Below are 13101 nucleotides of genomic sequence, written 5' to 3'. Positions count from 1 at the left end.
TCTACCCCATTGCGGACATTGGACTGTGTCCATACTTCCCCTTTGATCCACCTACTGTACTTGAGTTTGAACTGATTGCATTTATGTACAGCGTTGATCTGTTGGATAGCATGCAATACAAAGCTTTTCACTGTAGCTGGAGCACATGTCGATACTAAACCTAAACAGCATTGTTGCATCTACTACCATCCAATGATTTCAGAAGAATTTACTTAACTCATCAGTATGAAGAAGGGTCCCAACCCGAAACATAGTCTGTCCACTCCCTCCACTGATGCTGCCTGATCCATTGAGTTCCTCCAGCACATTGTGTTTTGCCAATGATTCCCGCACCTGCAATTCCTCATGTCTCCATTTACCAAACCGGTTACCTTCTCCATCTCGTAGAGTAAGTTCAGCCAGTGCAGGGGAATAACCCTTTCAACGTGTTACTCTGTCTCAAGACGCAAAGGACTGCAGATGTGGAATGTGAAGCATGTGCAGTCACTCCCTCTCCCATCAGGCAAGAGGTACAGAAGTGTGAAGATACACATTTCCAGATACGCAGGTATGACGTTGTAGGCATTATGGGGACATGGCTTCAAGAGGATCGGAGCTCGGAGCTGAATATCCAGAGTTATACGTGCTATCGGAAATACAGAAAGGTGGGCAGAGGGGGAGGGGGGGGGGGGGGTAGCTCAGTTGATCAGGAATGAAATTCAGTCCTTAGCGAGGGATGTCATAGGATCAGAAGATGTGGAGGTATTGTGGACACAGCTGAGAAATTATACAGGTAAAAAGACCCTAATGGGAGTTATTTACAGGCCCCCAAACAGTAGTCAGTATATTGGGTACAAGTTACATCAGGAGTTAAAATTGGCTTGTAAAAAAAGGCAATGGTTATGGGAATTTTTAATATGCAGGTAGACTGGGAAAATCAGGTTGGTACTGGACCCCAAGAAAGGGAATTTGTAAAGTGTCTCTGAGATGGATTCTTAGAGCAGCTTGTACTGGAGCCTACCAGGGAGAAGGCAATTCTGGATTTAGTGTTAAGTAATGAACCAGATTTAATAAAGGGAACTCAAGATAAAGGAACCATTAGGAGGTAACGACCACAACATGACAAGTTTTAATCTGCAATTTGCGAGTGAGAAGATTAAATCGATGTGTCGGTATTGCAGCTGAGCAAAAGGGTCTAGAGAGGCATGAGGGAGGAGCTGGCCAAAGTTGACTGGAAAGGGACCCTAGCAGGGGTGTCGGTGGAACAGTAATGGCAGGAATTTCGGGAAATAATCCAGAAGATGCAAGATCTTTTCATTCCAAAGAGGAAGAAAGATTCTAGGGGAAGAAAGAGGCGACCGTGGCTGACAAGGGAAGTCAAGGACAGTATATAAAACTAAAAGAGAAGGCCTATAACATAGCAAAAATTAGTGGGAAGCCAGAGGATTGGGAAGCTTTTAAAGAACAACAGAAGGTAATTAAAAAAAAACAATACGGAGAGAAAAGATGAAATACGAAGGTAAGCTAGTCAATAATGTAAAAGAGGATAGCAAAAGTTTCTTCAGTTATATAAAGAGCAAGAAAGAGGCAAGAGTGGACGTTGGGCCACTGGAGAATGTTGCAGGAGAAGTGATAATGGGGTATAAAGAAATGGCAGAGGAGTTGAATAACTTTTTTGCATCAGTCTTCACGGTGGAAGACACCAGCAACGTGCATGAAATTCAAGAGTCAGGGGGTGGAAGTTAGTGGAGCGGCTATTACTTGGGAGAAGGTGCTTTGGAAGCTGAAAGGGCTGAAGGTGGATAAGTCACCTGGGCCAGATGGACTGCACCCTAGGGTTTTGGAAGAGGTGGCTTTAGAGATTGTGGAGGTATTGACAGTGATATTTCAAGAATCACTAGAGTCAGGAGTGGTCCCAGATAATTGGAAAATTGCCAATATTACCCCGCTGCACAAGAAGGGAGCAAAGCAGAATAGTGGGAACTATAGGCCGGTTAGTCTGACTTCGGTTGTTGGTAAGATTTTAGAGTCCATTGTAAAGGATTAGGTTACAGAGTACTTAGAAGTTCGCATTAAAATAAGCCAAAGTCAGCATGGCTTTTGTGAAGGGGAAGTCTTGCTTCAGGACAGGCAAAGGAGAGTCAGTAGATGGTAGACAAAAGTCCTGGAGAAACTCATCTATGGCAGCATCTATGGAGCGAAGGAAATAGGCAACGTTTCGGGCCGAAACCCTTCTTCAGATTTTCAGAAAGCCTTTGAAAAGGTGCCACACGCGAGGCTGCTACGGAAGATGAGAGCCCACGGTATCAAAGGGCAGATGCTAGCATGGATAGCAGGTTGGCTGGATGGCAGAAGACAAAGAATGGCAATAAAGGGGGCTTATTCTGGTTGGCTGCCAATGACTAGCGGAGTTCCGCAGGGGTCGATGCTGGGAGCGCTGCTTTTCACATTGTACATCAATAATTTGTACGAGGGGATTGAAGGCTTTGTGGCCATGTTTGCGGATGATATGAAAATAGGTGGAAGGGCAGGTAAATGTTTCAATACAGTATCATTTGAACCACTGAGAAAGTCCTTATAATTAATGGCATATCCATATCTGAGGAAGGATGTGCTGGCTCTGGAGAGGGTCCAGAGGAGGTTTACAAGAATAATCCCAGGAATGAGTAGGTTTTCCAGTCAGGTAGGTGGTAGGTCAGGGCCGCCCTCTGGTTGGTGATAGGGTGGTTCAGTTGCCTGATAACAGCTGGGAAGAAACTCCCTAAATCATAAACTCATGTGATAGGAGCAGAATTAGGGTATTCGGCCCATCAAGTCTACTCCGCCATTCAAACATGGCTGATCTATCTCTCCCTCCGATCCCCATTCTCCTGCCTCCTCCCCATAACCTCTGACACCCATACTAATCAAGAATCTAAATATCTCTGCCTTAAATATATCCACTGACTTGGCCTCCACAGCCTTCTGTGGCAAAAAAATTCCACAGATTCATCAGCCTTTCACTATTCTGTATGTTTCAAAGAGGTCCCCCCTCATTCTTCTAAACTCCAGCGAGTACAGGCCCAGTGCCGACAAACGCTCATCATAGGTTAACCCACTCATTCCTGGGATCATTCTTGTAAACCTCCTCTGCACCCTCTCAAGAGCCACCACATCCTTTCTCAGATATGGATATGCCATTAATAATAAGGACTTTCTCAGTGGTTCAAATGGTACTGTATTGAAACATGTACCTGCCCTTCCACCTATTTTACTCCAGGATTTTGTGTCTACCTGGAATATCTTAGACGGTCAGGCAGCATCTCTGGAGAACTTGGACAGGTGATGACCTGAGAAAGGGTCTCAGCCCAGAACGTCAACTCAAGGAAGGGACCCAATCCGAACACCTGTTCATGTTCTCCAGATGCCGTCTGACCCACTGAGTTAGTCCAAGGTAGATAAAAATACTGGAGAAACTCAGCGGGTGAGGCAGCATCTATGGAGAGAAAGAATAGGCGATGTTTCGGGTCGAAACCCTTCACCCTTCTCTCCATTGATGCTGCCTCACCCGCTGAGTTCCTCCAGCATTTTTATCTACCTTCGATTTTTCCAGCATCTGCAGTTCTTTCTTAAACACTGAGTTAGTCCAGTACTTTGTCTTTTTTTATATAAAATATCATCTGCAGTTCCTTGTTTCTGGAAGATTGTGTTGCTAGTTCTTATGACTGAGCTAAACATGTTGCAGTGCCACAGTAGAATTAGATGTTCCAGTAAAAATTAAACTAGTCTCTCCCCTTTAGAAATATTTGCATGAAATTACAGGGCCATCAATAGTTTGTGTTCAAACATATGAACACACCAGGCTGTATTTCGTTCCATTTATAATTCATGTAAGCCAACATTAATGATCCTTAGTGCCATCATGTGTCCAGTTTATGCATTACCTTCCAAAGCCTATTGCTGCTTTTTTTCTGCAGAATTTGATAGGGAGTTGATTGCTAGTCGGAGGGAGCGACCCCTCACCCCTATTTTCTTTAATATACTGGTCATAGATGTAGCAAATACAAATATGAATTTCACTGTGTCTCAGTTCACGTGACAATGGTCATTTGGCTCTTCGAGCCAGCACTGCCATTCAATGTGGTCATGGCTGATCATCCCCAATCAGTACCCCGTTCCTGCCTTCTCCCCATATCCCCCGACTCCATTATTTTATACAATAAAATACCATTGAGAAAGTCCTTATAATTACTGGCATATCATGTCAGACATCCAATCAATATCCAGACGCCTCGCATTTTACGCATGATTGATCTATGCATTTTGAAACAATGCACTTGATCCATTTAATACCAGAGCTTGATTCACATGCTCGTATTTGCGGAATAACACGCTCAAATTTCCGTCTGGCAGCGCAGTCACGTATACGAGCCCACACGTTTTTGAATTACACGCTGCTTTTCAAGAACGTAATCCCAACGTGAAGTGCGAGGTGCCTGAATTCTCCATTTTCGCATCGTATGTTCTTAACAACTTGTACAGAATATACAATGATGGCATTCATTCAAAGCAAAACGTTGACAAAACACTCACAGATTTCAGTCTAATTACACATTTTGACCTTTATCTTCTGGCAGCATAACCCTGACCTCGCCTTTCAAAATGACCGTGTTATTTTCTTTGATAACACACGACACTGCGATCCAGGCGATGGACATCTTTATTTTCACGATCTCTGCAGTAGCCAGGACCTCTTCCCCCGTGTGCAGGGGGGTGAAGAAACGCAGTTCTTGTGACAGAAGAATGCAGCCAGGTATTTTGGTTGCCAGAAGTGCAGATATCAATCCACCTACCAACGCACCATGCACAACTGGCTTTGCAAACCTGTGCGTTTGGGCATAATCCGTGCTCAGGTGAAGTGGATTAGTATCGCCTGTTAATTCCGAAAATGCTAATACATCATTCTGGGTAAATACTCTGGTCAGTTCAGCCTTCTCTCCAGCTTGAATATGCACAGGCCTGAGAAAATTGTCTCGTAGCACCACAGTGCCACCTGCACGCCACTGACCCAGGTTCAATGTTCTCCGAAATATACCAAGCATCATTCTTGGACCACTGATAAACATTCTTCCAATAATCTTACAACTCGATCTGGATGAAGTTACTTCCAACATCAATTGTCAAAGTTCTCAATCCAAGAGAAATTCTCTGCTGTTGCCTGCCAATGCAAGAAGAAATGGGGAGACCTAGACAAGAGAAATAAAACGGCAATTCATTTGTTGATGCAATCCCAATGGTCGGCAGCATTTTCAAAGTAAAAAGACTATTAAAGATCAGATTCTTAGTTCATTGTCCTTAAAATACAACATTTTAATCAACAACTTCATTTCAGGGAGAAAGACACAGAGAGCTGGAGTAACTCAGCGGGTCAGGCAGCATCTCTGGAGAACATGGATAGGTGACGTTTTGGGTTGGGACCCTTCTCCAGAGGCATGTCCTCCTCAGATGCTGCCTAACATACTGAGTTACTCCAGCATTTTGTGTCCTTCTTTGGCAAGTCAGCATCTGCAGTTCCTTGTTATTAGTCTCAGAGAGGACAGAAATAAAACATTAACTTTATATCAGTGCATTCATCTGACACACATCACGCGGCGTGGGTGGGCGGCATGACCAACGTTGCAGCGGCCTCTGCAGTCCGTCTGTCTTTTTTTTAAATTTGTTTTGTCCCGTGAGGGTATAGTTTGTAGTGGGTTTTTGACTGTGTATGTGTGGGGAAAACTTGTAAGTCTCTTCCCTGTACGGGGACCCGACCTTTTCCCTGTCGGATCTCCGTTGTCATTGGGGTCTAGCACTGTGGGACAGCCTCCGGCCGGAACGACCTGGGGGCTCAAGTCACGGAGCCGGCGGAGCTGCGGACCTACCATCGTGGAGCTGGCCGGCTTCAGAGCGTGGAGAGCTGCTGCGACCCGACTCCGGTGGATGGTCACACCGGGAGCTCGCGGGTCCCCGGTGGGAGACTGCATTGCGGGGCACCGGCAACGGCGACTTCTCTCGCCCGAATTGCGGGGTTGAAAGTGACCTGGATCGGGGCCTTACATCGCCCGGCGCGGCTTGAACAGCCGCGGGACTTGCTAGCGCCCGCCGGGGGCTCCAACATCAAGACCCGGAGCAGGGCCTTACATCGCCCGGCGCGGCTTTAAATGGTCGCGGGACTTGCTAGCGCCCGCCGGGGGCTTTGACTTTGACAACGGGAGAAGAGTGGAGAGCAGGGGAGAGACAAGACTTTGCCTTCCATCACAGTGAGGAGGAGATTCACTGTGATGGATGTTTGTGTAAATTGTGTTGGTGTGTGTCTTGGTTCTTTTCTTGTATGGCTGCAGAAACCAAATTTCGTTTGAATGACATGTGAGGTTCAAATGACAAATAAACGGTATTGTAATTGTAATTTGTCTTTCCAATCAGATGCACTGCCTAACTATATTGAATTCATGAATGTTTCACTTACACCTAATCCTTACTGAATTGCTGGATGGAGTTACTGACTTTGCCGAACTCTTAAACCAGCCCATCACACAACAATCCTCAAGTTCAAGTATATTGTCACATGTACCAGTTAAGGGCCTGTCCCACTTTCATGACCTAATTCACGACTTCTGCCGTGTTTGCCCTTGACTCACACTCGCAGCATGGTTGTCACGAAGTCGTAGCAGGTCGTGATGCTAGTCGTAGATACTCGTGGCATCAAGTAGGTCGGGGCTTTTTTTCAACATGATGAAAAATGTCCACAAGTAAAAAAGGTTGTGAATTAGGTTGTGAAAGTGGGACAGGCCCTTTAAGGTACAGTGATATTTGAGTTAATACTAAAGCTACTAATACTATATGTAGGATAGCACAACTTCACAGCAACAATGGCATATGCTTTGTTGAACAGAGACAGTTACCCCTCAGGTTCTTATTGAATCTTAAATAGAACGAGGACCAGAGGAGATAGTTATGACAGGGAGTATCGTAATGTTTAAGAAGCATTTAGACAGGTACATGGATAGGATAATGTTTAATGTTTTATGTGTCATTCCTAACTGTCACTGTATGTCATGTTGTCCCTAGCGGCTGGAGCGCCAAGGCAAATTCCTTGTATGTGAATACTTGGCCAATAAACGTATTCATTCAGAGAGGAATATGGGCCAAACACAGGCAGGTGGGACTAGTGTAGATGGGACATGTTTGTCTGTGTGGGCAAGGTGGGCCGAAGGGCCTGTTGCCACACAGTATGACTTCATGATGCTAGACAATTTACCTATGGATTGTCTACTCAAGTTCAAGTTTGCGTTTATTGTCACATGCACCAATTAAGGTACAGTGATATTTAAGTTACTATACAGCCATACCGAGTGAAAAGCAACAATACATACGTCACATAAAATAAAGTTTAACATAAACATCCCCCACAGTGGAATCGACATTCCTCACTGCGATGGAAGGCAATACAGTTCAGTCATCTTCTGCAAGTAAATAACTTAGATGGTAACAATTTAAACATACAATACCTGAATGATTCTGAAAGCACACTTCTTATCTTTACAAGAGGCCACGAGGGTCAATGCACTCCACAACTTCACAAGGTCACTGTAAACAAGCACACGTTCCATCAGTTTAGACGGTAATGAATAATGGTCATTTTACCAAGTAGCCATGAAATGAACCAATGCATGGCACGTAAATGAAGAGGCAATGAAGAGAAGGTATTTGGCGGTAGAACCAAACATTAATAGCAATATTAAAGCAAAGGCGCAAATCACAGAGGCAGAAGAGATAAGTAAAGGAGTCACTAATAGATGAATGAAGGAAATTAATAGTTCTAAGGACAGGAATTAGAGGAACAACTGATTTTATTTTGCAAAAAGTGAAACAGAAAGTGTTCTGATGAAGGATCTTCAGTGTGAAATGTTAATTACTTTTCCCTTTCATTTTGGGCCGAAGGCCCAGTTCCTGAGGTATATTTCTGAGAACTATATTCCGCGCTCTGAAGGTACACAAAAATGCTGGAGAAACTCAGCGGGAGAGGCAGCATCTATGGAGAGAAGGAATGGGCGACGCTTCTTCTAGCTGATGTCAGGGAGGGGGGGGCGGGGCAGAGATAGAATGTAGGCGGGGACAGTAAGACTAGTGGGACAACTGGGAAGGGGATGGAGAGAGAAAGCAAGGGCTATCTGAAGTTAGAGAAGTCAATTTTCATACCGCTGGGGTGTAAACTACCCAAGCAAAATATGAGGTTCTGTTCCTCAAATTTGGACTGGGCCTCACTCTGACAATGGAGGAGGCCCAGGACAGGAAGGATAGATTGGGAATGGGGGGGGGGGGGGGGGGGGGGGGGGGGGGGGGGGGAGTTGAAGTGCTGAGCCACTGGGAGATCAAGGGAAAATAAGAGATACATTAGATGAACGTTCTAGGCAAGCCGTGCATTCATAAGTTCATAAGTCATAGGAACAGAATTAGGCCATTCGTCCCATCATTCAATCATGGCTGATCTACCTTTCCCTCTCAACCCCATTCTCATGCCTTCCCCCCGTAACCCCTGGTTTAGCATGGTGGGGAATGGAGCTGAGCAAAATAGGAGACTGTCCTATCCACTCAATCCAAACAAAAGTCTAGAGGCCCCTTCATAAGTTGCCGGAACCGAGGATGGCAGAAGTAAGTTTAACTAGATAGTTGCCATTGGAGAAACAAAACAATTAGTCCTCCAGAATAAAGTGTTGTTTTAATCAAAAAGGCTGCAGGCAGGCTACTCAAAATGCTGGAGTAACTCAGCGGGTCAGGCAACATCTCTGGAGAGAAGGAATGGGTGACATCTCAGATCGGAGACTCCAACCCGAATCGTCACCTATTCCTTTCCTCTCGGTTCCAGCAACTTATGAGGTCTTTGTGTCTATCCTCGGTGTGAGCCAGCATCTGCAGTTCCTCCCTATACAGGCAGACTACTCAATTTGCTTGTGCATTCTAAACCGATTTTGCATCAAATATGCACATGATAGGATTGTTTTGGTATTTTAAAAAGGGCTCTACTGATATGAATGTATTCAAAGCGGCAAATGTCTCCGAGGATCACTATTGCACCCACCTTCCTCGTACCCTCAGTATGGCCGTCAATGATCGCTCTTCAAATTTTAGAACGTCAACGGGTAAGGCAGCTCCAATCTGCAACATTAACATTAGCACAACATTCATTCCTGAAGCTGCACATGCCCATCTCTATTTCACATTCCAAGAGAGCGATAAGTTTACATAACGATCGATCGCTGCACCTACGAACCATGCAACAACTACGTAAATAAGCAATAGACAGAAAAAGAGATTGTAAATACAAGATCTTTTCTCGCCTCCAGTATATTCCCCCCCCCCCCCTTCCACTTTCCATATCATTCTATGTGAGAGGGCTAACATGAATGTACTGTGGTGACAGGCACAGACCCTGTGGGCCGTAGGGCCTGTTTCCATACTGTATGACTCAATGTCACATACATAGATACATAGACAATAGGTGCAGGAGTAGACCACGCGTCCCTTCGAGCCAGCACAGCCATTCACTGTGATTATGGTAAAGATTGGGGATGATCAGTCATGATCACATTGAATGGCAGTGCTGGCTCGAAGGGCTGAATGACCTACTCCTGCACCTATTGTCTATTGGCTGATGATCTGCAATCAGTACCCCGTTCCTGCCTTCTCCACATACCCCTCGATTCCACTAGCCCCAAGAGCTCCATCTAACTCTCTTTTGAAAGCATCCAGTGAATTGGCCTCCACTGCCTTCTGAGACTGAGAATTCCACAAATTTCCAACTCTTTATGTGAAAATGTTTTTCCTCATCTCTGTTCTAATGCCCTACCCCTTAATCTTAAACTGTGGCCCCTGGTTCTGGACTCCCCCAACATCGGGAACATGTTTCCTGAATAATTTTATATGTTTCTATAAGATCCGCTCTCATCCTTCTAAATTCCAGTGAATACAAGCTCAGCCGCTCCGTATGACAGTCCCACTATCCTGGGAATTAATGCCATTCGCTTTCTTCACTGCCTGCTGCACCTGCCTGCTTACTTTCAGTGACTGATGAACAAGGACACCCAGGTCTCATTGTACTTCCCCTGTTCCTAATCTGTCACCATTCAGATAATAACCTGCCTTCCTGTTCTTCCCACTCCTTCCTTTTTATCTCCCTCCCACTCCCTCTCTCCTTCCCCTAACAGTCTGTGACCATAGCGCTATGTGTAAAGCTCATAGCGCTATGTGCAAAGGCAATGGCGCTCCAGCTACTGTCCAGCACAGACTCTATGGGCTGAAGGACGTTTCCATCCTGTATGACTCTGTGTTAGAGGGCCAGTCTATTGTACTGTGGGGGCTACCGCTAGTATAGACTATGTGGATCGAAGGGCCTGATTCCATGCTACATGACTTGAAAGACACAGAAAGCTGGAGTCATTGTGTTATGTGTGGGTCTTGGGTTTTTTGGTAATGTTAGGACTGTAGAAATACAATTTGAACCAAGCTGTTTGAATGACAATAAAAGGCATTCTATTCTATTCTAACTCAGCGGGACAGGCAGCATCTCTGGAGTATGCTGCCTGTCCCACTGAGTTACTCTAACTGTTTGTGCCTTTCTTCGGTTTAAATCAGCATCTGCAGTTCCTTTCTGCACTAATATGACTCTATGTTAGAGGACAAACGTGGATGTTCTGTGATGGCTAGTACTGACTCAATGTGCCGAATGGGGGGCTATCCCCCAATGCGCGGAGGTGGCTAGTATAGATTATCTGGGCCGAATGGGGACTATCCCCAATGTGCTGTGGTGGCTAGTATAGACTCAATGGGCTGAAGGGGACTAGTCCCAATGTGCTGCGGTGGCTAGTATAGACTCTATGGGCTGAAGGGGACTAGCCCCATATGCAGAGGTGGCGAGTATAGACTCTATGGGCCGAAGGGGACTAGCCCCATATGCAGAGGTGGCGAGTATAGACTCTATGGGCCGAAGGGAACTCGCCCCAGACACAGAGGTGGCTAGTATAGACTCTATGGGCCGAAAGGGACAAGCCACATATGCAGAGGTGGCTAGTATAGACTCTATGGGCCGAAGGGGACTAGCCACATATGCAGAGGTGGCTAGTATAGACTCTACAGGCCGAAGGGGACTAGCCCCAATGTGCTGCGGTGGCTAGTATAGACTCTATGGGCCGAAGGGGACTAGCCCCAGACACAGAGGTGGCTAGTATAGACTCCATGGGCCGAAGGGGGCGAGACCAATGGTCTGTGATAGCTAGTACAGACTGTGTGGGCCGAAGGGACTGTCCACACACCCCCCTGCTCTGTGCTAGCCGTGGGCTGAGCTCCTACCTCGCCGTGCAAGCCCCTGAGGGCGGCCACGATCGTCTGCTTGAAGGCGGCGTCGCTGAGCCGGAGCCCGGGGCCGCGGGGCTCGCACTCCCTGCGGGTTTACACACAAACAAGCAGTCAGCGGCCGGGGGGGGGGGCGGGCGGGCGGGGAGACCGGGGAGACGTAGGGGGGGAGGGAGCGCGGCTTCTCTCACTCACAGGCCGACCTTCAGGTACTGGTAGTGGGAGGGGTTGCGGTGAACGCGCCGCTCGGCGGCAGAGCCCCTGCACTCGACGCCCGGGCGGCTCATCGTCCGGCCGGGCCTGCGGTAGGCCCCACTTCCGGCCGGGCTCCACATTCGTCACTGCCGGTGTGCTGCTGCTGGCCAATGGGCGTCCGGTTACGCCCCGGGGGTGGGTCTTGAGCCGTTGAGTGACGGATGAGGGGGAGGGGCTATTGACAGATGGGTTGACATGGGCTGGGGTTCAAAGGTTATTTTATTGGTCACATACACCTAGGTGTAGTGAAATGCTTCTTGCCAATGCAGCATATAAAGAAAGAATACAGACATAACACTAATAAAGAAATTTAAACATAAAAACATCCCCCCACAATGGTTCCCATTATGAGGGAAGGCACAATGTCCAGTCCCCATCCGTCCACCCATAGTCGGGCCCATTGAGGCCTCCACAGTTGCCTTTACAGAGACCCGATGTTCCAGGCCGTTCTCGCCGGGTGATGGTGCTCCGGCGTCGGGTGAATCCTCTCAGCGGCTTGGGAACCCTGGAACGGCCGCTTCCCTTACCGGAGACCGCGGCTTTGGAAGCCGACAAGGCCACGCCGGATGGAGCTCCACCACTGGCGATCTTGTTGCGAGATCCCAGGCTCCCGATGTAAAGTTCAGCGCCGCCGCCCGCAGCTGGCCGCTCCACAGTCCCGCAGCTCCGTGATGTTCATCGGCGGTCCCAGCTCACCGGAGCTCCAGCGCGGCGTCCTGGGCAAGGCATCGCCCGCTCCACTCCGCGATATAGCGCTCCAGTGCTGTGCCGCCGCCAAAGCCAAGGTACTGGGCGGTCCCCGACAGGAAACGCCGCTCCAGGCCCACTGGTAGGCTGCGAGGACGGGTCGAAACTGCAGCCCGGAGAACAGCAGCCTCTCCGACCAGGTAGGAGACCCTAGAAAGCAGGTTCCCCCTTCCCCCTCCCCCCCCATCTCCCACATAAAAAGGCTAGAACTCCGCAAAAAACAAAACACTCAACTAACTAAAAATAAGAAAAAAGATGAAAAACAGACAGCTGCAGGCTGGGCAGCCATACCACGCAGGACGGTGCCCCCTTGGGTGATGCAAAGGAGACAACAGGTGAACAACATGGGCCAAAAGGAGGCAAAAAGATGAGAAAAGGGGTCGACCCAAAACGTCACCTATCCATGTTCTCCACAGATGCTGCCTGACCCGCTGAGTTACTCCAGCACTCTGTGAGACGTCACCTATCCATGTTCTCCACAGATGCTGCCTGACCCGCTGAGTTACTCCAGCACTCTGTGAAACGTCACCTATCCATGTTCTCCACAGATGCTGACTGACCCACTGAGTTTTATATCCAGCTTTATGTGTCTATCTAAAGAAGGGAAAAGTGTGGAAAAAACGGGCCTAAATGAGACAAAAAGAAGGCAAAAGTGTGAGAAAAAGAGACTGAAGTGTTACAAAAGGGGACTAAATGAGACATAAATAAAGGGTGAGAAAATGGTGACAAAATGGAACTATAGCAGACAACAGT

General features: G+C 47.3%; 2 protein-coding genes across 2 annotated transcripts; both read right to left on the bottom strand.

The window, feature by feature from the left end:
- Nucleotides 1-3789: 3789 nt before the first annotated feature.
- On the bottom strand, nucleotides 3790-5144 carry LOC129704468 (hydroxyacyl-thioester dehydratase type 2, mitochondrial-like). Its single transcript, XM_055647566.1, has one exon. It carries the CDS (start codon nucleotides 5130-5132, stop codon nucleotides 4566-4568), a length of 567 nt encoding a protein of 188 aa, XP_055503541.1. The 5' UTR covers nucleotides 5133-5144; the 3' UTR covers nucleotides 3790-4565.
- rpp14 (ribonuclease P/MRP 14 subunit) lies at nucleotides 5068-11699 on the bottom strand. The gene is made up of 5 exons (XM_055647567.1): nucleotides 11542-11699; nucleotides 11344-11434; nucleotides 9077-9153; nucleotides 7506-7584; nucleotides 5068-5204 (listed from the first exon to the last, which is right to left on the bottom strand). The coding sequence occupies exons 1-5, from the start codon at nucleotides 11679-11681 to the stop codon at nucleotides 5148-5150; spliced, it is 444 nt and encodes a 147-aa protein (XP_055503542.1). The 5' UTR covers nucleotides 11682-11699; the 3' UTR covers nucleotides 5068-5147.
- Nucleotides 11700-13101: the final 1402 nt, after the last annotated feature.

The sequence above is a fragment of the Leucoraja erinacea genome, chromosome 16 (genome assembly GCF_028641065.1).
Source record: "Leucoraja erinacea ecotype New England chromosome 16, Leri_hhj_1, whole genome shotgun sequence".
In the NCBI taxonomy this organism is placed as follows: domain Eukaryota; kingdom Metazoa; phylum Chordata; class Chondrichthyes; order Rajiformes; family Rajidae; genus Leucoraja; species Leucoraja erinaceus.
This window is presented reverse-complemented; position numbering and strand designations above follow the sequence as displayed.